This window comes from Papilio machaon, chromosome 6 (genome assembly GCF_912999745.1).
Source record: "Papilio machaon chromosome 6, ilPapMach1.1, whole genome shotgun sequence".
NCBI classification, from domain to species: domain Eukaryota; kingdom Metazoa; phylum Arthropoda; class Insecta; order Lepidoptera; family Papilionidae; genus Papilio; species Papilio machaon.
This window is the reverse complement of record NC_059991.1, coordinates 6421811-6449278: the sequence shown is the minus strand read 5'-3', so window position 1 is coordinate 6449278 and position 27468 is coordinate 6421811. Positions and strand designations below refer to the sequence as shown.

Here is a 27468-nt window from a genome sequence, read left to right as displayed (position 1 = left end):
ACAAAGGAGTCTGCGACGTTCATTAATAAGATCCCTCTAACTGCAATTTCGCTGAATAAAACCGTGGCCTCGTTAAAATTATTAATATCGGACAATGTACCCCCCGCCTTAATCATTGTAATTTGTTTGTTTACTTCGTATTGTTTCTGTGACATGAAACATTTTGCCCGGGTGTTTCTCCTCAGCGGCATTGATAACGGAAAAGGTATCTCATCATTTTTCGTCGAACGAGCCATATTTTAATTTTCAAATAGACGCTCACGTTTCCAACAAAGAGTGCTCGCTAGATCCGTTATAACTTGTTCGTGAAAAAATACGTCACGAGGAAGAAAAGAACAGCGAGAAAAGGCGCTTCTTCCCCCTTTGTGATACAGGTAATGAAAAAAAAAGAAAAAAATCGCCTAGGTCATTCTGAAAGGAGCAGCTTTTACATAAGCTTATTATTAATTTAGCCTTACCTTTGCGCGTTTTATAAAAAATATGATGCGGCCTCTTTGTTTTTTGCATTAGAATAGACGTTATTTAATTATTAAAATACTAATAACCCTTTGTGCAGCCAGTTACTCGAAGCCTTATGAAAAAATGGACTGCTATTAAAAAAGGCTTAAATTCTAAAGGAAATTTATCAGAAATTTGAACAAATTAATTTTCTAATAAATGATGTCTATAACAGATGTCATAAAGTTGCCGATATTATTTCATCGGGTGATCATCATCATCAGCCCACTATATACGTACCCACTGAGCGTCTTAAAGCCTTCCTTAAGTGAGGGTTGACTAGGCCATAGTCAACTACGCCGGTTCTGTGCGGTTGATTGTCACACATATCTTTGAATTTCTTCTCAGATATGTGCAGGTTGCATTACGATGTTTTTCTTCACCGTAAGATCGTCGCATAAATGTAATTTTGTAAATCGAAAATCGAAAAACATATTGGAACATGGCGGGATTCGATTCAAGGACCTGCAGATTACAACACAAGAGTTAAACCCCTGAGTGACATCAACATGTTTTAATTCGTACCACTATAATATATTTACCATGTAGTACATACACATAATGGAGTATTTTTTGTTATTTCAAATAATAATTAATCGTTTGGAAAGAGCTAAAGAGAAAACTAAAACGCTGTCACTCACGCGTCAATAACTTCAAATACGAATAGCTCTTTGAATGGCTTCTAAGAACTTTGAGCTATTATTGAGTAGAAAAAATCTCGTTCCCGTTACTTCTTTTGTTCGCGACTACACTCTCAACTATTGCTACTTTTAATTATCTATTTAATTTAATATTTATCAATTTTAAATAAATAATGATTTTCATCTAAGTAATACCATCGCGCGATGGTGACGTCACTCACGATTTGAGATATTATATCATCACCTTAATAATGGATACAATGCACTACACATATATGGGTCTTTCCGTATTACGAAATTAACTCAAAATAAACTTTTCACTTTGCTTACTTCTTATAAACGAATCTCTATTTCGCCAATATTACTTCATATGTTCCCTAGTTTGCGCACAAACCCATTTGCACTAATGCATACGCAACGATAAATTCTAAAATCATCTAATTTATCAGAAGGGGAAAAACGCGCGTTTTCCCCTCACGTTCGCGACATTAGGTCCGTTCGATTTGTTAGACGCGCTTCAATCACACCATGACTTCGAATAACTCGCCTACACATACGTATACATATAAAGCCGGCCATTAACAGTTGTATTGGTAAAAGGAAAGCAATAACTACGCCGATACTGAAATAATGTTTCGCAATGGAATTGCAAGGAGTCACGGTGTTGTTTACGGCATATTTCTATTTCCAACCCAACGATGTTTTATGTTTACCTATTATTAGAATAGTTTTCTGATGCTATTAATGTAAATTTTAGGTGAATTCGCAATTTACCCTTTGTTAGTATATACTTTGAAGTATATACGAGTACTTCTGTGTTTTACATACATGTATATTATTTAACCTATATTTATTATCTAAATATTTTATTGTTTGCTAGAATTTTGTGCGGCTTACTGTAACAAATAATCTAGGTCGAACCGTCATCTTTCTTACGCGCCTGACAGCCGGGGCCCACATCACCTGCTCTTAACTCCTAATTTAATAAACAACTAACGTAGGATTAAAGCCGATAACGGTATAATAGTGTCAACCGCTCTCCGCACACCATCCGATCAAACTTTGATGTTATATATTGCTCATACTAGAGACAACACAACTTTAGAACTTATATAATAAATATTTTAAAATAACATGTTATGTATCTAAAATATAAAAAAATATATATAACTGAGCATAAAGTAATATAAGAAAGGCCCTGATACATTTGGAACACAAAAATTTAATTTTTTGAAAGACAGCTATCGCGAGGAGGTTGAATAACATCACAACTTTTTTATAAACTTAAAAGATATTTTTCAACACTTCGTGATAAAGCAACCTGGCCACAGCCCAATTCAATAGAACCACCGCTAAGGTTCATCGAAGATTAATACGCGCTCGAGGTATTCCAGCTATTGCAAATAAATCACGCGATATATAAAATATCGCTTTCGCGCAACATTTTTACTTTCATTCCACCGCCATGATAGTTTCGCTTAACCCGAGCCGGTCGTAATTCAACAAATTCAAGATTCATTTCAAAACAATGGAAGAGCAACCGCGTCCAGAAATAGCCGCAGAAAGCAAACAGCGGCTTGTGGGACCGCGGAGAGAACTGCCCGATGCGACTTAAACTCACAACACACAACTGCGAAACAATAATTATGCCAATAAATTTACTAAGATTTTGCCATATTTTAACCTTAATAATATTATAAATGTGAATGTTAAGATGGATGGGTAAAAGGAGGAATGGATGTTTGTTTGAAGGTATCTCCGGAACGGCTCAACGAATCTTGATGAAACTTGGCACAGATGTAGAACATAGTCTGAAAGAACATATAGGCTATTATCATTCTTTTTATGTCGCGCGGACGGATTCGCGGGCAATAGCTAGATTGTCAATAAATCATGTTACTTGTCGGTTTCGTTGTTAACTTTGTGCACCAGCTTCGCATTACACATTCTAAGTCGCATTACACATTCTGAGGACTGCGTATCAAATATTTCCAATAGACTTATATCTAGCGCAATGTGTCCTTTCGTTCCTTGGTAGGCGTACCGAATTCCGAGAATGCGGTCTCATACTTCGTTCGTAATAAGAGCATTTTTTCTAATTGCCTACGCCGCAAAGCTATTTAATTAATACTCTCACTTCGCAGGCTAAAATATAAATTTAATAAGTTTTGCACGTTTTTTGATCTTCAATTTTTTTTTTATATGCACAGCTTGCAGAATGAATAAGGAGATATATTAAGTAACTATAGTAGATATTTATTTTGTAATAATAACGGGCGCAATAGTCGTTTAAAAGGCGTAGTTTCTGTAATTGAATATAAAAATGCTTATAAAATGTATTGTAGTAAGATGCCACACGTACGTAAAAAGCAATTTAGTTGTTTATTCATAACACAATTTCTGTTGCATAATTTATTGGACGGAAATATTCACAGCGATGAGTTTTAATAATGCATCGCAACGAGCGCAAAAGAAATGCAGCACTCAGTGAACGCGACTGAAAACAATTCAGCTACCGGAAGCGCTGAACTAACTTCCGACGGTAGTGTTACATTCCGAACGGGCCGAACAGATTCTGTTTCGACTTCATAGCCGACTGCATTTCGCGATTCAATATTCAGTATGATGCATAAAAAGTCTACTGTACGATAGCGCAAATAAAAATTGTTAATGGCATATGAAACGTGAATAACGCTCGTGCGATGTATAAAGCCAATAGAACTGGCTGTCCTAATGTAAGCAAATTGCCGTCGCTGCCTTTCAGCGACCGGCCGCGGCTATCATTTTCCAAGATAAGCGCTTAAAAGCCTTGTGGAAAACGCTTTCAGCGGACTGACTATTACCGGGTGTTCGTACACTTTTTGCTTGGGCTCGAAACTGTCAAGTGTGAGTTATGTGAGGCGGCGAACGCGTTATGTATGACTGTGTGACCGGACTTTCAAACGCGGCCTGCACCGTAATCTGCAACGGTTAAATCGCGTCTCCCTTTCGTACTTTTACTTATTTCATAATTCAAACGCTTCGGTATAATATTTAATAGGAGTTTACGGGAATTTTTAACATTTTATCTCAACACTTTGATCAAGTGGTGGTTAAATCTGGCACTTCAGTTATATAGAAATCAAAGTGAGTTTAAAGTCATTGCTAATTCTACTGTTGAATACAAAAGAATCGAAGTAAAGATTTCGTAATCATTTACCGAGTTTAATTTTCCAAAATGTTTTGGAATTTTCCATGTAGAACTTTAAATGTAGTAGCGAAGATGTGACAAGACATGATTTTTTTTCAATAAAACACCGCAGTAAAGGCTATGTAAATTCTTTGATTTATTTTAAAGTTGATGCAAAAGAAAACATAGTGTCTTAATTTCTTGTTTAAAATGCAATAACTCTTTCTTCGCGTTGCGTCTCCGATGGGGAAGATATCAGTGGGAAGGACGGGGGAGGGGAGGAGTAGAGGGACGAGGTACTTGCAGCGTAATGCCGCTGCACTTGCCCTGGTCAGGAAGCGCGGCGGAATGCAGTCAGTCGCGTTTGTGCCGTGCGGGGGCGCGAGGGGCGCGGCGGGCGGAGGGCGACGGGGGCATTGCTCGTTGCGCCGGCGCAACTCTGCCTCCCATTCAGTACATCTCCCAGACCACTTGTACTACTTGTTATAATTTGCCGGCTTTGTTCTTGCAGTTTAGCTTTGTTTTAATATCTTTGGTAAATTATTTTAGTCGCGTGATTTGCCATAGATAGCATTTACTATATTCTTTGGCACGGTATTGGTTCAGAAAAAAAATCTTTGTTACTGGTGCAATTTTTAACATCAATAGTTAATTCATTTAATATTTGGTATATATTTTCGAAGTAATTGGTCACTGTTATATTTATTAAACAATTATTAAACTGAATGAAAGTAAAAAAAAGTAAAGATTTCCCTTTAGTCTGAAAAAAAAACCAATAGCCAAATACGAAACGGAATTTTATTTATTTAATCAAAAATCGTATTCGTATTAAAGTCGAAGCTTAAAGTATTCCGAACGAAACCTATCTGCTCTCAATACATCACAGCATCGGTGCGCCATTCATAGGTATCCATCACTTCTTTGCACACGCAGCTTTTTCGATAGAAATTCGGACGCGAACCGAATTCTCTATTTGCGTGCTTCACCCGGAAACGATGACGTAAAAAAACGCTAGCATGTCACGCACACATACGTGCGTTTGTAAACTCGCACACTGACGTCACTCGTCATGCCATGACACGGTCCCGTCATCACTTTGAGCCAGCGAGTGCCGCAATTTGTGTACGGCGCGCCGTACGCAAAGTTCGCTCGGCAGTCGGTACCCGAGTCGGGAATGCAGTCGTTATATGCACACTCGAAAGGATTACCCACTAGTTGGCGGGCGGCGATTAACCGGAGCGTTCGTGGTTTGCCATCGGTTTGTTCCCCAACCCAGTAATAACGTACGATTTTCAAGCGAGGCTTCGGTTACTAAATACTCCAATTAGGTTTATGGGTTGTGTATCCGATGTGCTGATTTAAATTGCACAAATTATGACATTTGTCGTGTTATGATTATGAGTTGCGTTCAAAATTATTAAGTTTTTAGTCTATTTATTATCATTATTATAAAAATAAAAATGTTTATTTACGAGTAGTATGTAATAAGAAGTTTTGTGGATGGGAAACTTAGTCAGATAGTTGTTTTCGGTATTTTAATGTTCTATGTAAAAGCTATTTTGGTATAATCGCTAACGGAGGGAGAATCAAAGCTTAACTTAAAAAAAAATGTTTTACAAGACATTTATACTTCTATATTTCTTGTTTACAGGTACGTGGGTGTTGTTAGAGAAAATTCAAGTAGATATCATTCATTAGCAAAACTGCGTAAGTAGCAGATTCATTTTATTTTGCTCCTTGTTTTTATTGTTTTATTGCGAACCGGGATTAAGTCCGCAATAGAATTCCATCCGCCTAACGTCTTCAATGGAGCCCGAAGTTTCCACGTTAATGACCACCGCTGTAAGTACGGTCCGGAAAGGACCCGTGCAACTTTCAGGGCGTCAAAAACTTAGCGCCAACTGCTATTTTTCATCGTCCATAGTTAAATAGCGATATAACTTTAAAATAACGTTATCAGTAGTTTCAAAGGTGAGTCGAGTTTGGGTTTGCAGTACGGCGGTTTCATACAATAGGGCTGTTAGTACTAGGTTTTTTTCGTTATGTTGTCCTATCAAATCGTTGTCATTATACAACAGAGCAGTGAGATCGTTTCAATAAATAGAAAAGCTTTTAGTAAGCAGCTCTGCAGGTTTGGCGCCGGGAGCTGAGAGCAAAGCGACGGATGGCTGCTTATTTGAATATCCTACCTGTGCTGTCTTTTAAATTTCAAATTCGATTCGAAACGGTGTCTCTTACTATGGAGAACTAATTTATATCTCTGTCGTTGCCTTTTATTTGCGTTGGATAATAATATCATTGTTTAATTTCTTTGTTATTTATGTCACTTTAAGTAGTTTCTCGCGCTTTTTTACTGTAGACAAGTCATGTCCATAGTCTGTAGATAAAACACGCAATCGAAGATTCAATTAAGCACATTTACGGATCGAGAGTACCCATTCAACTAACGTCAATGTAACGAAATTGTAATATGTATGTTTTCTTCCATTTTATTAGAGGAAGTAGGGTGAACATCAAACGAACATCTATGCATTATTTACAACGGTGGCAATGAAACGCTAGTAGTTAACCTTTCGGGCGAATTTACAGTGTTCCCGAGTTTATTCCAGCGGAGGCAAAGGCAAGAGGCAGTAAAATATCGAGTGGTGCGTCAGGCGCGGTCCCCAGGTGCCGGCTCAAACGGCGCAAGTTTCGCTAATGTGCGGCTTAAATGATGACAGTGTTGCGGGACCCGACCCCACCTCCCCCTGTTAGTGCATACTTAGTGATACGTCTGCTTATTTATGTAGGATCTAAGACTAGCTATAATATAGTCATTTTGTAGCACTCGAATGTGTTATTGTGGAATAGAACTTAGAAATAGGAAGATGGAGTACGATATCAGACTTTTTCTTCAAGATACCTATACTTTAACTTGTACTAGAGTACATCTTGTCTTTTTTTTCCTCCAAACATTTCCATGTTTAATTTTCACTAAACCATTATTTAATAAAATTTCACTTGAAGTTTAAAAAGCTTTAATAAATACAAAATATATTGTTTTGTTACATATTATATTGTTTCCGATCTGTGTTGGTTCCAATAACTCAACTAGTGGGAATTTCTTAACACATCTTTGAAACAGTTAAATAATCCGTAAAAATAGCAGGAGCAGTCTACCCCTGTACGATCGTATCGAACGAGCCACTCCCTGTAGAATTCGTAAGCAAATCACCAGTTGCTTATAAATTGTTCAACTCTTTGCTTTTCTCTTTGGAGCTATTTCGTTTTCTCTGCCATCGTCCATATTGAACGGATCTTTTACGAAGGTTTTACTCACATGAAAAATAAACTCACGCTGTAACCTAGAGGGATTGGCAAATATTACGCATTTGTAACGGACACAGATTAATTACACTTTTCACTATTTCTATGTTACATTCATATATACTGACGGTCGTAGTTTAAATAGACACTGCCAAAATTTGTACCCTTAAGTAGTGGGTAATAGGTTAAGTTTGCGAGTCTTGTGTAATCGAAACTGTAGTGTACACCGAACAAACTTAGTTTTTATCTACTAAGTTTAGAGTGCGTTCCGAATGAGTGCGGAGGGATTTATTGAAAACAAACCGGTTAATGTTCCCGCCCCCGTTTTATATTCTATTTTTGAATGTTGCACGTCTAATTTGTTTATATCTTTTCCTTTTATCTCACCTTACAAATAATTGTAAGAAACATTTTTAAAACGTATGTATGTGTACATACTTATTGTCTGTAGAATTTTTAAGTGGATTAAATTATTGATCTTTAGTTAAAACCGCAACATTAACATTATTTCTTTTTTCAAAGTGTGCTATATCTGTCTTAAATAAAAAGTTTAAAAGTCATGTTAGCTTTTTTCAAATACTTTGTAGGTATGTAAACAACACGTGCAACAAAGAAAAAATAATTCGTGTAGTGTTGCCATGTTTTAAAATAAAAATCCATGTGTTTCGGATACACACACTAGAATTGGAGGACAGAAATAACGGAGTAATGAAAGTGGTGGCATGCAGCGAGCATTAATTGTCACAGGTGTCGATTACCAGCATGACGCCACTGTTTTTATAGATGGACCATTTTACTGCTCCCTTTATTGCTGTATTTCATATACGAATTGCATTTTTTAACGCACACCCATTGTTAAAAACTGGAGTTTAATTAACGGAAAAAAACTGTCATTAACAAACATCAGAATGTTTGGAAACGCGCAATGTCCTTTTTTATTGTTAACCAATATTTATTTCAACTTTATCGAAATAAAACATGTCATTTATAGTTTCATTGTTTTACATGCCCAATCAATTTTGAACTATGTATTTTTATTTGTAAACGGAACTTGGTAATTGGAAAATTTGTGTCGATAGCCATATACTGAAAAAAAATTTACGTACTGTACTATTAAGTACATTTTTTTATTTGGAAATTTTATATTATTCAAGCGTGTGTAGTAACATACTTATATACCTACCTGTAAATTGCAACAGTCGGGTCATGATGATTCCCTTAACTCGATCCTGCGCAGTAACAAAAGGAAACTCGTTTTCTCGTTCAAAAATCGAGTTTATGATTCAATGTGCACCGACTGTCTCTGTCGTATTTTAATTCCGAAAGTCAAGGTTGCTGCTTTAAGGGACATATTAGGTACCAAGGATAAATTTATCGACATTCATTGACATTTCCAAGAATCCAAGGTTTAAAATGAATACAAAAACTTGTTATGTGAGGTTAATTCCGTCAATAGACTATAAATAAAACATGTATCATTTTTTTATTCTTCTTTCGTTATAAATGCACAATTATGATTCAATTATTAAAAATTAACTTAATCAAAAGTTAATTAAGTGCTCATTTATTAAGATAAATTATGCAATATATTTCTAGGCTTGCTTAAAGTGTATAAAATATTTTTAAAGAACATTTAATTCAGGGTTTCTTCAAATTAACTTGTTTTATGCTAAATTTAGCAAATGCAGTTACACGTTTATCAAAAGGGATCGATTCCGTATCTAATTCATGTCGGCTAGATTATCTTAGTACTGCTATTGAGACCGCTATACGCCGTCTAAGTGTGTCGACTATTCAGATATACTCGTAGATCATTCAATCGGTGATTGCAGTAAGCAATGGATCCCATGACGAACATGATCCCTCTGAAGCTTTTTATTAAATCACTTGAAAAATATCACACATATAAAAGATTTTTAATTTTAAATAAAAGTTTTAAAATCATCAAGCTATAATACAAGTCATATGCGATAACTGACTAGGTCCCGCCGATTAGGGTCGTGCAGAAACTCAATGCAGAGATTCCCGTCGCCGTACCCTCGCGTTTACACTTGAGGATGACCAGTGAAGGGAGTTTTAGGGGGTAAAAATCTCACATAACACTGTCTTTTCCTCAAAGGCATGGTATCATTTAAAGATTTTCTCTCTAATACTAAAAAAGAGTCTTTTTTTCAGGCAATAAGCTGTGATGTCATGTCTTATATAACTTGTATGGATTCAAGCTACTTCGTCAATCAAAATCTGTTTGTTCTTCGTTCAATGCTAAAGAATATACAGAGTGTTATGTGTTGACAATAGCTTTGGTACGTTAGATATCAAAAGAAAAAGTCAGAAATATCAGTTCAAAACAATTTGATTGATGAGAGAGACTTGAATGCTAATGAAGGGAGCTTGAATATTGAAACGTCATTCAAGTATTTTTCATTATATACTTTTCTATCGACAATGGAATGCCATAAAGCAAAAGTTGATTAATCTGTTGAATCTAGTTCTTTATATTTTATCATATTAGACTTGTTAATGTTTAGGTTCTTTGTAGCAGGTTATTTGTTATCTTTAATCAGTAGCCTGTTATCGCGCCAGTACTCGAAAGCTTGTCACATACAATTCGATAAAAAACCTTGATAAAGTCAAAAATTCTGTATATTGATTTTACTTTGTCGTTTTACTTTCACTTTATGTTGTCGTTGATATCGATTGAAATGGCCTCTTTACTTGTTTATATGTTGGATGGCTATAATATAACCTTCGTTAAAAAAACCCGACTGACTAAAGCTCTAATGCATGAGATAGTGCCATCTATTTTAAAATTTTAAAATTTTAATTTTCAATAAATAATTCTGATTTACATCTATTTTAGAATATACTCAAAAAATAATTAAAAAGTTTAGTGATGACAAAAATGCTATGGCGAGTGAAATTCGATCTTGTATTTCACTAATTTATAATTTTCCTCCCTACATTTATTGTATTTGTTTTGTACCGACGATGTAAAAATTTGTTCAGTTGTGTTGACCGTCAAAAAAGAACTTACATAATAACACAAACATACATAGATCAAAAGAAACTTACATACGCGCGAAAATCATTACCCTCTTGTTAGACGGGTAATAAAAATGACTACAAAGTTATTATAATAACACATAATGTTGTACAAGCAGAGTTAATATTGTAGAATTGCCCAATAACTGCGTCGCTTAGTGTAGTGTATAGCTACACTAAAAGACTGCTTAAGCAAACCCTTAAACACTGAGTATGGCAGTTAAAAAATAATAATATTAAACTAGTGAAAAGTTTAATTTTAAAAACATCCATTGACCATTATATCACAAAAATAATGTGGACAAAATAACTATATTACCTGCACGTACCTCATACGTTTGAAATTTCATGATCGTTTTTGTATTACAAACGGAATAGTGTTGTGTGCGAACACTTGCAGCACTGTAATATATCCTGGTCAGTGACAGCTGGCGGTCGCGGAAGCTGTCGCCGGGAACATAATGTACTTATAACGTTAATACTTTATATTGTAACCTGTCGCAGCTCAAACTTGAAAGCTATCGCCTTGTGTTTCAACAACTTGAATTTGAAATGCAATATAACAGAGTGTATTACAAACAAGTCTTTAACTCGTCAATTCTTGTAGCGTGTTATTGTTATTGAACCAGTTGGAGGAGGATGCTCTAATATGATGATAACGCTTTCTAATATTGTTATAATTGCGAGGATAGACGTCCTAACTTCTCCAATTTTTTAAGCAGAAGGATATTAGTACGCTATTGTAAGAATTCCTCAAAACGAAATATCATCGCAGATTTTTTCGATTTTGTTACCCTTTTAACAAGAAACGTTAAGGATGAATAGACAAGAATAAACTCTTAAATATCCTTTATTGAAACACAGACTGGGTAAATTGATTTAATTCTAACATAACAACAGGTATCAGAATAAATAAAACAATTGAACTGATTTCTAACATTTAAACTTTGTAAACTTGTACATTGTCGATAAAATAAGAAAACGTGTTAGACAAAACAATTTTCCTTCGACTAAACCAAAGTAAATCTTAGTAACCGATACAAAAATATTACTAACACCTACTTCGCCCGCCGTCTAAATCCAAACAAATCCCCGAGAAACAAATCTCCAGCGGGGAGTTCGGAACGACGTTGTATACGCGCTGAAACAAGCGGAATTAGGTTCGGAGTAAATCGTAGAACTCGCTCTGCTCTGTGCCAGTGATAACGTACAGCCCCGCATAAAGTTAGGGGCTGCCGATGTCTACAACCGTATAGAAAGCACGGCTTTTGTCCCGGAACTATGATGATATAATAACAAGTAATAGAACAAAGATTAAACCAATGTTCTTTTATGATCCTATAGTGTTTTAATTTATCTAGATATATAATCACATTTAAATAATATAAAATATAACTGCACCCTTATTATAATGATGGTTATATATTAATCATTATGATTAAATACCTATCAGTCACAACATCAATAAATCTTATATTACCCTCCAAATCTCAGAGGTAAAAAACCAGAGCAATTTATTCAACTGTTACCCTGATTTATTTCATAAGGTTCACACAAGCAAGCGGCGCCGTAAAGGCGAAGCGACCAGCGTTGCCCATAGACAGCCCATCGTCCCTATTTATGATAGACAGTTTTCATTTTCTCAATTCATTCAATTCTTATTTTTTTAAAGGATTTCCATTTCACTTTAGAATTTAAAATATAATATCCTAAGGCTTATTCTGTAGTGAATTGAATATATTCATAGCTTCACGGAGCGTTGGTCTGTTCAAACACGTGTGAATGAGACAAACACGGTGCGGGCGTGTTAGCCGCTCGCTTTACGAAGATGCTGCAAGTTGTTGGTTTTCTTGTTACCTATTAATTTAACAGGCGGTCACTCTTTTGTTTAAGTAATAATAATACAAACGCTTAGTAACTGATAGATTAACAGTTTATGTACTTTGTATGTATTAGTTATTTGATTTTCATTAATGTTGCTGTATTTTTCTCCGCCGATACGTACTCTTTCCTTCCACTAGTCACATATTTGCCTCATGATACAGTCTCATTTCATACGCATTTAATATTGCATGTTGATTTTGGAAAATAAATATTCCAGTCGCCATATATAAACAGTTTTCAGTCTCCTCAAAATCCTGAGCTTCTAACTGTGTAAGCACAAAATTTCTTTTTATTAAAACCTAAACTATTTTCCTAATTTTAAAATACTTTAAATATAAACATTATTATTTAATGAAATAATACTTATCAAATTCTAGAAATATTTGATATAAATCATTAAGATGATTTAACAAGTATATATATTTTTAAGTTAATGTAAATGAAAATAACCATTGGTTTATTTTTGTAATTAGCGATTTACGGCCAAAGATTATCCTTAATTATTGCATAGTTTTGATTTAGACATGCCAATTTAGGGGATGGGAGTTATATCATTGACCACGTTACTAGTTATTTTATTGCTTGGGAACTTTTTCCTCAATGTTCGTCTCCATCGCACCTATGCTTAATTTAATGAAATCAAAAGATGTATAATTGCATATAATAAAAGGTTGCCGCTAACGCCGGCAACTTACTTATCGGACTGAGCCAATTGTTTGGTTAGGTGTAACATCGCGATGAGTTATTCCGGCACGGACATCGAACGTTTAAATTTTAGAACCGTTGATTGCCTATTAAACGCTACACGTACACGTTGTAGTTAATTAATCGGAACATAATTGTTTCTGTTTAACTTATTAATTGTACACCCAAAGTTGTCGAGAGATGATATTGTGGTGAACGTTTCAAATTATTACCATCGCCGCGTAATTAAAGCGACTAGTGTTGTTTATAATTACGGTTATTTAAGGTTTTTGCGTTCAACGAAATTGTCATTTTAATTTTAGTTAAATTCATCTCATGTTTTTGTTTGTGATAATAATTAATTGATCGCGTTATTAATCAGTATCTAAAATAATTACTGCCATAGACAAAATGTGTTTTTGTTTTTACATTATCAACAAAACAGTTACCACCATACCACAACCTGTTATTTCACAATTACTTCACAATAAGAAATTTTCCATAAAACAAATATAGTTTAATCTTAATTTCCTTTATTAATAAGCCTTCGAAAGCGTTTTGCGATATCTGAATTAAGTCCCCATCCAAGCAAGTTGTTAATGAGGGCGGTTAAGTTCGCTGAGATCCCGGCAATTGTGTCACTTCTGTTACATTCCGAAGGCAATAGATTCTAAGTTCGGTCGCCTTCGTGCTCTATCACTTACTTGGGGAGTTGAACTGATGTATTAGCGATTGGTTAAGTTTACGTTGTATCGTTTAGCGGGGATTAGAGACTGGGACAAACCGGTGCGGTGCGGTGATGGAGGTTTGTTTGTTTTACTAGATTGGAAACAGGCCGTAAGATCGTGGAGTTATCGGTGAGAAACGCGTTATACTTGGATGTAAGCAATACTTTAAGTAGTTAGAACTTCATTAAACCATTATTACTGAAAGTTGTGGCACATATAAGGATTGTTAAAACACGGTAAAAGAAAAGTTGTTAGGTAGAAAAATTGCACTCCTATGCGTGAAGCAAATAATCCGACTTTAACAAGGATTACACAATATTTTCTTCGGTCGTATATTAGGTTCGCAAATTATACCAATTTCCTCATAGGGCTCAAACTGTTGAAATTTTAGGAGGAAATATTCATAGTCTTACGAAATGGGACTGAAAGTTTTTCACGCACTAATTTACGTCGTCTGAGCGATCGGGAAACCGGATCGCGCGATCGATCGGGCAACAGATCGAGCGATGCGTCTCCGGGCCGGCTTGTTCCGGATATTGAAGCACGTAATCTCACTACACGGTGTCTCCATTCGCAATTTATCGGACGATGAATGGTCCAACCATTATATTCAACCCTTAACCTTCCTACTTATTAATATCAATGTAATTTATTGTAAATTGCATTTTGCAGGAGTGATCCCGTGCGTGAATAACGTACGAGATTAATGCTTGAAAAGCATCGTGTGTGAAATATGGTTTATAATTATAAAAAGCGGTACGTGACTTAGGGTTACGTATGTAATTACGGCGCGGTATCGCGCGGCCGCGGCTTCGTGTTCAATTGATAGCTTTTTACAAATGATACAGATATATTTTTTAATTAATCGACTACATGAATTTCGTCTCGTTTAGATTTCATTCGTATTTTAATTACGTTGCAAAATTTTTAACCGTCACGTTTTGTTAATCTATAATATGAAATTGCTCTGATTTAATAATATAATTACGTGATCACATTTTAGATATTTTTGTGTGCGGGGTTTTCCTGATTATACAAATAAAGTATTTTGTATTTAAAACCGTTCAAAGTTTAATTTCCCATGCCTGTCTTCAAATGACTTGGAATTACTCAAATTGTTTTGTTATTAAGGTAACATTATAAAGATCAGAAATGTCTAGTAAAGTAAGCAGAAATTTATAATTACACTGGTTCTAAGCGTCCAAAGTAAATTTTCTTTTGTTCTACGCTTTTAACCGTGAATGACAATTTTAATAAATCACCGGAAAATATTGCTGGCCTTAATAATTTAGGGAGTTTGTAATTAACAAAAGAACAAGGTTGTCGTGAGTCATCAAATTAGAACTTGATGCTTTTACGTCTTATTTGTTGGTTGACAGTAAACTATGTCAAACTTTATACTTTACTTAAATAGCGACAAAGTGTACAAACTTATAAGGCAATTGTCTGTTTTTCCTTATAATTACTATAAAGTAACAACTAGTACTAGAATGGTGGCCGCGTACAGGTCGACGCAGCGTGGGCAGGCTTTCCGCAAGATGGACCGATGATCTGGTCAAGGTTGAGGGAGTATCACGGATGCGGGTTGCACAGGACCGATCATCGTGGCGATCATTGGGGGAGGTCTATGCCCAGCAGTGGGCGTTACGAGGCTGAATGGATGGATGGATGGAACAAAAACATTTTAGCCCTTTTAATTTATATTTCATCGTATGTTTGTACCTGTTACTTATTTAATTATGTTGTCTATTCAGGCGTGCTCCACAAGAAAGAGTTTACTTTGCGATGCATGTTTTTAGTTTCAGTAGCTTTATGCTGCTGTAATTTTACATTTTTTTTTAATAATTATCAAAGCATAGATGAGTTTAATATCTTAGTTAATTATATGTTTAATATTATATACCCATGAGAACCTTCAAATTTTCTATGATAGTCTACTCTTAAAATGTTATTTTATCTCTAACGTATTGGCAAGTTTTTTCAAATAAACCTCAGATTTAAAATCGTCCATTTTTATGATTTATTAAAGATAATTTCATGTGCAGTCATACGAAATAAATTGGATCTCAGTAATGACCTAGATATGACCTTACGTTACTTTGAGTGTTTTATGCACAAAATTTTCCCGAATTCGGGAGAATTTTAGGTTACATTTGCGTCACACAAACAAATGACATTTCGAAAATTGTTTTTGATTAAATGTCAAACCTGTATGAAGCACTCCATCTATAAATGTATTACCTATTACTACGACTCGACAATATTATTACTTAAAAAGGTGAGAAGATCGATTAAATTCTTATCAAATTTCAAACGAATTAATATTCTTCATTAACATGGCAACTAACAACCAACCTCGAACTACATAATTATAAAAACAATTTGGTGGGATGTTTAAAATTGTGTTTTCAAAAATAAACCTCGTGTATCTGCGGGCTAGATGTGTACAGGTAGCAGCGGTGTGCGGTGATTTACAGAGATCACGCGCCGAGTGAAATATGCCAGCGCTATCGTTTTTCAATCGCGCTCTACAGGGCTGTCAACTTTCAATAAATGTGACGACTACTGGCTGAAAAAAACGACAACCATGACTCTACATCTATTCGTTAATAAAAAATGGCGGACAGTGTTTTGTATCCCTTGATCTTTAGCGGGCGCAAAAAAAAGACAATAGTGACTTGTTTCTTAATATCACACTGTCCTGAAGACATCGATGTCAAACCATGCACCATGCCCTATCCATATGTACTGCTGTTAATTTCGAAGAGTAGTATTCTGATATGCCATTACTAAATAATGCTCGATTTTAACGATCATAAATTCAATAGAATTCGATTTTTTTATTTATTCGAAGCGAGTATAGATTTATAATACTCGTGTTACTGATAAGTAAAGTAAAAAGTTTGATCGAGCAATTTAACGTTTGTTGAAATGATTTCGTGATATTTAAATCCATTAGTGCGTGCGAGACCCAACCGGTGGCTTACTATTTTCAACCGGTGGCTTATATTTATTTTTATTTAGATTTTTCTGTTCTTAATTAATGCCGGGAACTCAAACAATTTAGAAGAATTATCCAATATGTTTTGTAATATCGCTCAACATCGTTATACATTTTATAATTTTGTAAATAATATCAATGCGATAAAGGTTATAAAATTGGAAGGACTCGGACAGGACTGAGCCCTTCCAACTTTATTACATCATCAATGTGCACACATTGTTTAGAATGCGAAGCGCATGCGTGTTTGCATAATGCATTCGATGACGCGACCCGCTGCCCTTCCTGGTCAGAATTAATGAGCCTCGCCAAAGCCAAGGTTGACGACAGGGGGCGCGTCCGTCTCAACAATACTCCCGCTAAAATCGGGCATGTTCAGACCTCATTTGAAATGTAGATTACATTAGAACCCTGTCTTCAATTCACTATAATAATTGTGAGGTTAATTGGTTTTAGTTAGATTGTTGCTATGTAATTTTAATAACGGTATACTCATACATCGTAATTTACCGTCATATAGAATATGTGTTTTCCACTGAGTTTTAAATGTCACTTAGAAGAATAAGACCACATTTTATGTCAAGAAACTTCTCCATATTTATCTTTCACACGTAAACATTCAACACAAACGTTTTACATTTATATCTAAGCTTTAAATAAACACACAGACTGACAAATTTTAATACATATAGTAATTAATTAATTCGTACGATGAACCCGTTTGCGCCTTGCTTATATATCCGTTTCCGCATAAAATTAATTGGGCCGTGACACGCGGAAGGATGCGCGCTAGCAACAACTCATGTAAATTGCCCACGCGCCCGCAACCTGCTGGGGGTGGATAGAACCACATAAATTAATATTACCATACACTACTATTGATATGACCAATCAGGTCTTTGAATAATTCCATAAAATGTCACCAGCTTTAAATTTAGTCTGCATAATAAATAACTTCCATCAACATCGCACATTGCATGCATGTAAAAAAAAATCACAAGATATTTTTATCTTAATTCTGATTTTTTTAATATAATCCCAGTTTTATTGAATTACTTAAAATTATATTAAATGTAGTATGAAAAAGCAAAGCAGAGTTTAACGAAAATATTTAAATCTAAGAACATAACTCTGATGTAACAGGAGACATTTATAGAAGTTTACGATTAGCTCGTACCGGGGAAACATACCTTTATTATTTTAAGTAGTAGCGAAATGTCGCTGCAGTGATAAAATAATTCTAGCCTTTCAGTCTTTTGGCATTTAGCTATGGTTCCCAGTTAAATACGTCGAATAACCTGAATGTAATCAAATAATATCAGTATTGTATTGTCGAATTTCAATCTAATTAACCTTAGACACGAGACCAAATGTGTTAACGGGTACCTTCCCAAAAGCTCGGGCGGAGCGTTAATCATGCCAAATTGATACTTCTCCCCTAGAATATAAAACCCCCATTGCCATGACAAAGCATCTCATTTGCATTCATTGTGCGCTCGCGACCGCGCTCTCCCGAATAAAGCATCTGTTAAATGTCTCGTGCCGGCTAAAACTTGGCCGTAATTATCTGTTAACATTCCTAAGTTTGACCCCGCGAGAATCACGGCCAGAATCGAGCACTCGCAAACTCGGCACGGGCCCTCCGGAGGCGTTTTACTTCCCTAATAATCAGGCTCATGGAGATTTTTAATGAAAAAGATCGTTCGCCGTTATTTAGAAAGTTGGTAAAAGGGATCTCCGTTGGAAGTTTGTTTTGATTTAGTACTGCGCTACCGACGTTGATTGTATCCTTTTCGGTGGCTTTGCATCGGATTAGCACTAATTAAAAATTTGCGCGGGTCGCGTTGATTGCTTGCGGCTTTGATGGATGTCGCCGATTACTCGTCAACGTGATCCTTATCACTTATATAAAAAAATAAAATCCGCTCTGAAAATTTATTTACCCATGAGGCCGGCAGATAAAAATAAAAAAGTACCAATCGCTTCTGGATGATCCGAGCAGTATCCATTGCCCGCCCTAATGGTTTTCAAATAAAGCAGTCCAGCGCTAATGGTTCCGAATTTGTAAAAAGCGTTACATCGCACTAATTGATATCAACTTTTGTTGATTTTGTTTTCCGTTCGAAACAGGTAGGCTTACTTTGAGCGGAACGCGATTATTATTTCTATATTTCGTGTTTTGTTTAATTTGGCGAAAAAATACAACAGATATTTTTGATTGAAGATAAATTGGCACTGCTAGTATTCTTTACAGATCATTTCCGGCGTTGTATTTTGATGTTATAATCATATTTCTGACACATGGAATCTGTTATTGAACGTCCAGGTCATATCGCTTGTTTGTTTTCTTTTCAAATTAAATTATAATTCAGTTTACGGTATAATCGCAAAGTGTTCAACGGCGCCAGTTCGGCTTTCTCAACTTTGATGGACAGAGTTGCAAAGTCAGGTCTATGCAGTGCGGTGAATAAAGTATGTCATAACGTCATAAGTCGACATTAATCATGACTGACTGAATAATTTGGTCCGACGATATCGTTTGAAAGCAAACTGAATGTATTTTGATAGATTCGCAAAGGTAAAATCCCCGTATCGATTTTCAATTAATCTTTTGTCCCCTTTTCTCATTTGGATGGCTATCTCGCCGATGCGGAAAATATTCTGTGGATATTTTTATTTACTCTTCCCTTCTTTTGTTTGGTACAACGCGGCTACAAAACGGGCTCGCAACGGGCTGCAACGTCGCGGCGGCGACCTCTCTTGTCTGCCACGAGATCTACCTTTCAATGCTAAACAAACAATATACGGACACAAACAGTGGAATAGTTTCCTAAGACGTTTGTGAATTTCTACTTGTATTATTTGTTTTGCATGTGCTATGTATTTAGTATATAGATTTTCAGCGAATAACCATTTAAAAAAAAACTTGAGAGGTGTCAAGGGACACCCGGATGGAACGAAGTTCCTTTCAATTAATTAGTGAAGGAACCAATGTTTATTCTATGAATAAAAAACTTAAGTCTTCGCAAGAAGTACATTTTATTTCTATGAATTTTCGTTATATATTGTCACGTCGTTGCCATGGTGAAGTAGCGCTCATTCGTCGTTAACATACTTACTATAGCAAAAAGTGTCGTGACAACTTTTCGTAAGAATTTTTTCCGTCTAGCCCCCTTTCACAACGCGCGATAAGGAACTTCGTTCCAACAAAAGTAACGAAACGATAGACACCATTAAACAACAAACAACACACAACATAAACATTATATATACACAAACTTTAAATATAAAATAGCTTAGTTTTATATTCTCAATTAACCTTCGTGCTTTATGGAAAGGTCATTGAATATTTCAGGCCGAACGCTGATGGACTATCGATTTCAAATTAGGTTAAAATAATATGTTATTTCAAACCTTTACCTAGCAATCAACAAACAATGTCGGCAAGTATCAATTAGGATCTTTGCTTTTACCAGTCGAGCCACGAAAATAAACTTTCCCCTTCAACGTGTATACAGTAATTTATAATTATCAAATATGTCCATACTTCTTACTCTTTAACTTTGTAGGGACTCACTTGTTTTGTCGATTGGACTTGGATTGTAATCAAAAGGATGCTTTTTGGTTGATGTTCATTTTTAACATCACCATATTTACCCTGGCAAGACTCGACAAAGTATATCCGACCCCGATCCCTTTTAACCTGTCAAAAAATATACAAATTATAAAATCAGATGTAAAAATATGTTTCGGCAGTGGAAACTGACGGTAAGATCATTACGTAGATAGTTATTGGAACGCTAAACACCCAATGGGTTTACGCTTACGCAGCGAATGCAGGCGGTGTGTAATTTGTGTTCATTACGCATCTATTTCGGTCTCTGCGCCGCACAAAACAATCTCTGCTCATTGATTAATAAACATTTCGAATGCATGATTTTGTTGCTGTGAATATTGTTTTTATTAAATAAACGAATGAAAGACAGCTCAAAATTCAATAAAACCATTATTCAAATATAATTTGCGAACAGACGATAAATTATATAAATTAAAGTTTCTACTGTAAGTCTGATATACGAAGAGTATTAATTTTTATAAAAAAAATATTAGCTTCACTTCGCAATATAATTCATAATACACGTAACTTTATTAAATATCGCGTTCTTTAGCCAGGCACCTCGGTTAGTCTTCGTTTTATGGACCAATTAAAAAAAATCGCACGTTTTATACGTCAGGAAAAATACACCTGCACCTTACACTTAAATTAGAGGACATAAAAAATTTAGCGCCGATTATTTTGAATCCATTGTTATGGTTTGTAGAGGTAAACATTTATAATAGACATGTATAATGAATCGATATTCGTTCTAATTTATGTGGCTATATCGATTTTTGGAAGAATTGACGTGAGGTCGAATAACTCGGTTGAACAAAGCGACGCTATACGAAAAATTTACGTAGTAAAGTCTCCCCAAGTATTCCGTGATCAAAGGGAGAAGCATCGAAGTCATGGCCGTAAGCCCTCGACAACATTTTGAGCATTCCCTTAATCCCAACATTTTATTTACTTCGAGAATGTTGACTTTGAAGGCGCGGAAACTAATTCGTAGTTAGTCAACTTCGTGTCTTACTTCCTCGAATAAGATCTTTTGATACAATGAAATTGGTAAGAATACTTTTACAATTAACTATCCCAAACTGGTTGCGAAATGTTTTGTTTCATTTAAAGGAACTGATTAATATAATTTAATCAATTTTACTTGAAGTTTTTAGTCCTATAAACCTACTGATATTAAGTAATAATCTAAAATTATCCATAACGGGCTAAAAATTAATTTAGAATCACATTATAATATATCAGTAAAGTTTTTTTAAGTTCAAGTATACATATATACTGTAATTAGTAGTATAAGAGTTGGAATGTCAACAATTAATTGATACAAAGAGCATATTACACATAATTAATTGACAATTGATTTAATTAACTCAATTATTACAATAACTGTTTATCAATTTGTTTTAACTTTATGAAGTACCTTTCAATGAGGTCAATAAAAGCGACAAGCTAGAGTTAAGGATGAATTAATTACATTAAAATTATGAATATTCCAGACACACATAGCCATTAAAACAAAGTTAAAAACGAAATTAACTTGGTATATTTTGTAATAATTATTGTGTCATAGACTGACTAACATTTTTTACATAAATGTTTGAAACTAAGGGTGTGTTTATCAAATTGAGTCGCTTGACATTACGCGAGAACAGCCGTGTTAATATAAATCATTGTGAAATTGTGAGAAGCGCCATTAAAACATTAGACACATTGTGTACCTTAATAGGGGCATAACTTTGTCGGTATGTTACAACGAAGTTGGCGAACTTCTGACAACGCATCTTCCCTAGTATTGTTTAAAGTTTATTAAGTTCTGAACATCGCATGACGTGCGCTGACTGCCGCTACATGGCTAATGAACAGAACCATCGTTTACACAACATTAATTGTCTTTGCCTTTATTTTTTATCCAAACGAAATATCGATCGATGTGTTTGTTGCAAAGAAAAAAGCTCTAGTTCGATTTGAACAAATTTAATTTGATTTTCCTGATCCATTTTACCATGGTCAATATTTTAGAGCTGTTTTTATAAGTTCTCTATTTACAATAATAAAAATATGGCAACAATTTCCATGTTAATCTACCAGAAACAAAATTATTGTGTTTTAATACATGTAATAACTTATTTATTATTTATTCATATTAATTTTTTTACATTTATCCTCTTGAGTTACGGACGGAAACCTAAATATTTTTAAATAACCCTACCACTTTAAACTATCTTACATTGCACAAATGTAAATAATTTGCCTATGTAACGTCAATAGAGAACAACAATATGATGTATTAACTTCGGCATACCTCGAAGCGAAATGCATGTTAAAATAATTAGTGAAGACGTGCTTTAGTTTCATTTAAGAGTATGCATTAGTTCCGTGCTTTTAATTTGCCTCGGGCGCTATCAAGACCGCTTCGTAAACTTTGATAACACGTGCTGTTACGGAATGTCTTCGAATTTGCACCGCGCCCGCGTGCTTGTTTCCCGGAACAAGCGTTCACATGTCACTGGTATTAACAAAGCAAATTGAGTTTAAGACACAAAGCGCGAGTTACTTTACGTGGAATTGTTCTGTTTAATAGAAAACTGATTTACGTCAGTTCTGGAGTAAAGCTTATTGTTTGTTTTATGTTATTGTGAAAAGTTTTGTATTACAATGTAGATCTTTACATAAAACGACTGTCTTTCGGGGAGTAGACAGTAACTATGAATACTTAGTTTTCAAATAGTTTTGAATGCACTTGCAACTTTAATGCAAGTTACGAAGTTTTCAGTAATATTATACGCACTTTTTGTTGTTTATTAAAATTAAATCAGTTTTGATTTACATGCTATTGTTTATTTTATATAGACTTGACTTTACTAAGAAAATTAATTCTGTATCGGATTATAAACGAGTGATTTGTACGTGCGGGAATAAAACTATGTACTACTATTATTAACAGATTAAGTTCTTGCTGATTCTTGTGAGAAAAGTTGGTATGATTGCGACCGCCTTGTCGTAATTATTTCTACATTTATCTATAGGTAATAAAGTACGAAAAAATATTTAATTGTTTATGAAGGATAAACTCTATAGCAAGGATATCTAACAACCATCTAAAATGGGTTTCTAGTTTCCAATATGACATTAGAGTATTATTTACAGCATAAGCACTGAAGTAGTTAGTGAAAATGTTACAACTAATATAAACTTTAAAATAAAAAGACTGCAAAAGTTTTCCGGCACAAATCGGTCTGAAATTATAAACGTGATAATACAACTGGTGTTTATTTATAACAAACTAGCTTTTACCTGCGACTCCGTCCGCGCGGAATAAAAAATAGAAAACAGGGTAAAAATTATCCTATGTCCGTTTCCTGGTTCTAAGCTACCTCCCCATCAATTTTCAGCTAAATCAGTTCGACCGATCTTGAGTTATAAATAGTGTAACTAACACGACTTTCTTTTATATATATATAGATAATGACGCAGTATCCTATAGTTAGAATGTTACACACAAATTGTGATATCAAATGGAGCGGGCTTCAATAATAGAGTTTAGATTTCATGCTCCATTACAGTCCTTTGTGAGGAACGAGTATGTAAATAAAATAATTTAGTCTCTGTCAGATTTTGATCGACTTTTAAATTTATTTTGATATTTACTTAGTAAGATCCATTGGTATATCTCCTCTGATAAGGCAAGCGTAAAATGTGACCAAGAGAGAGAGAGAGCGATTACTTAATTTTTTAATATGATTCAATCTTACTATCTTACTAATATTATAAATGTGAATGTTTAGATGGATGGATGGATGTTAGTTTGGATGTATCTCCAGAGCGGCTTAACGGATCTCGATGAAATTTGGCATAGATGTAGATCATAGACTGGAAGAACATATTTTCTACTTATTATGTTTTTTTTTTTAATTCCGGGCGGTTTTTTTTTAATTAAATGCGGGCGACAGCTAGTAATTATATATAAAGGAACGACATAAATGTTGACGTTATATAAATATAATTGCGAAACAGATATTTATATGATTTTTAAGCAAAACAATGTTAAATTTTACAAATAAGAAAGCTTTACTTTATTAAACTTGAACAAAACCAAACACAATATTATTTTAAGTCTGATAACATTTTTGTAAACATTAAAGAAAATAATGTAGAGTATAAGAAAATAAAATACGCATTTTTCTCTTTCGCTATAGAAAATAACGCGCTGCAAGTGCGGACCTTTTGCAGATAAAATGTAATTTTTATATAGATGATTTCGCCGTGCACAATGCAATATGTTGCGCAGCATTATAACGTATACCTAGAAATATTCATATGCACGTACCTACGTAAAGTTTTTACAGTGTAAAAGCAAAAAGTTTATTTTGTAACAAAGTATACTAGACAAAGCGTGTCCAACGAATGAAAAACTACATGATATGGTTGATGTAGAGCGGTTAAATGATTCGTTTTAGTAGACTATTCTTCTCTTGGTGCCAACTCCTAACGAATCGCTCGCGATCATCATAGCAACTTGAACTAAGCAGCTCGAAATATAAAACGCGTATTTTTATTGTACCACTGGCGCAATTTTTTCAGTCAAGATGTTCTTCTTCTTCCTGGATTTTATTGCCCTTGTATCTTTCCCTGAATAATGAGAGATCAATTTAAGTAGATTTTAGTTTCTATTTTTAAGTCCATATACCAGACAGTTATTTTACTAAGGAAAGTGTTGGTTTGAATTTGTGTCTAGATGCATTAAAATAAATATAATTAAGGCTAAATGTACGTAACAATGGGCATACATTGGTTACGTTGGACAAAGGATTGACAGTTACTTTCAGAACATCTTAGATACGGAATTCTAAAGGATCTGAACTAGGTCGTGAGGGCACAGGTTAAGCGGACAACGCATCCATCTTTGTGTTATTCCTTGGAGAGCTCTACGTTAACGCTAAAATTTAAAAAACGTTCGTAAGGACATATTCTTACTAATAATAAACGAAAAGGAATAACTAAGAATGATTATTACCAACGGACACAATACGAAAAAGAATCTCTTAAATCTCTAACAAAAACTAAACATGTTACATAATAAAACAAAATCTTTTATCTACATAATCCATTTAGTACCTTAGTAGTTCCATTTACTTATGTAAATCCTGTTTACAATTAATACATTTATGAAATGTACATTTTCTTAATGAAAACGGAGCAAATACAAGATTCATGGTCTTTATGATTCGGATGAAGACTTAAGTAATGCACTAACTTCTTTTCAACATAACTGAGAGCGCAGATTCTGCTGTTAATGTTATTAGATTCGCAGACTCAAGTTAAAGTACTAAAACAACTCAAACAGTTCTCAGAACCTGAAAGTACACTTAAATTTATTTTATGGCACGTAAATAATTTTATAGTGAGTATCTAAATTGTTTTATATGTAGTTCTGGAGTTCGAAATCCATTACAACTATCCGCATACCAATGCGGATAATATACGAACTTTCTCTTTATTAGAAAACAGAATTAGACTATTTATATCTAATTCATAAAATTAGCTTATTGTTCTTTAAAAAATGCATGTATTATCAACGTACAGCTATAGAAGTAGCGAGAAAGTTGTGTCAGAATTACACCAAAACAAAATCCATAACCTCTATCTATGACTTACAGATAGAAGCATATCGACGCTGGAAAGCGTAAACGCTGTAACCCCGAAAGTATGAACTTTACAGGAGAGCCAAAAAATCATAACTCGTGAGCTGATACGCCTACAAGCATGCGGTATTTAGCAATGTTGTGTAGTTTGTGCTAACCTATAATAAAATCATTATCGTTTGATGGTTGAAATTATTAACGTGTGAAAAACATATTCGCGATTTCAGGGGTTACAGCGTTTATGCTTTCCAGCGTCGATATGTACTACCATCTCGTACTAAGACGTAATTTAGACATGTGTTTCCCACTCTTAGTTGTCAAAATAGCAATGTATATTTTTATAATATAACCAATATCGAGGCTTACACTTTCACACATATAAGGACTAATAATTTTTTTTCGTTTGCAGGTGAGTGAATCTACTCTACTAGAGTGCAGCAACGGGCGCTACACAGCGTCCGATACGGTGAGTTTCACTCATACATTGGTAGTAAACGCCTTACAGACGACGGTTGAACTAGTTTTATTTAAGTCATTCAAAAAATCGTTGTGAGAATCGATGTTGTGTGTCTTTTCAATGTGTTGTCAAGCCCAGAGTTAATTTTATTACTCGTACAAGCTTTTTAGTACTAAGTCACGTTCAGTAATGATATAAATCTGATTGTCAGTGCAGTTAGAGATGATAGAGTAAACAAATAATACATTAGCGCATCGGTAAAATAAGTTCTTGAAATCATATTCCTTTATCAGACACTTACTGTTGCAATATCAGTCTCTGTGGCTCTCTTTGAGGCTAATAATCTTAGAGCAATTAAATGTTTTCTACGGACATCGAGTGTAGTATATAGTATTCTTAATTCAGTGGCAAGAGTCCCGTGCATCGGCCCTTGCTGGCCACTTGACTCGGCGCCCGTTCACGGTTCGACTCCAAAGACTAATTACGGCCCAGTTTTTGCCGCCTCACTCTTACTCGTTTCCACTGCTTTGAAAATCTTCATTTGCTTCCTTACAAAAGAATATCAACCCTGGAACGACGGTGTAGAGTTTAAACTCGGTATCTAAAATGTTGCGACAAATTATACTTTTAAATTAAAAGTTAATAGTTTTTAATGATTAAGCTATATTGTTGTTCAAGTGTTATCATTATTATGTTATAATACCACGTATCTCACTAGAGCTGTATTCTTATTCAATTTTAATTTATTAAGATTAATAATTTAATAAAGTAGGTATACATATGACGTAAAACTTTTAAAA

At 34.6% G+C, this 27468-nt stretch overlaps 1 protein-coding gene across 7 annotated transcripts in view; it reads left to right on the top strand.

Moving 5' to 3' along the window:
• LOC106714967 (polypyrimidine tract-binding protein 1) overlaps positions 1-27468 on the top strand; it is a 348985-nt gene that overhangs the window by 206872 nt on the left and 114645 nt on the right. The window contains exon 2 of one of the 7 annotated variants that reach the window (XM_014508119.2): positions 26621-26677. The exons of the other annotated variants lie outside the window; for them this stretch is intronic. Coding sequence (XP_014363605.1) covers positions 26621-26677 — 57 coding nt within the window. The remainder of the gene's footprint in view (positions 1-26620; positions 26678-27468) is intronic. 7 annotated transcript variants of the gene reach the window in all.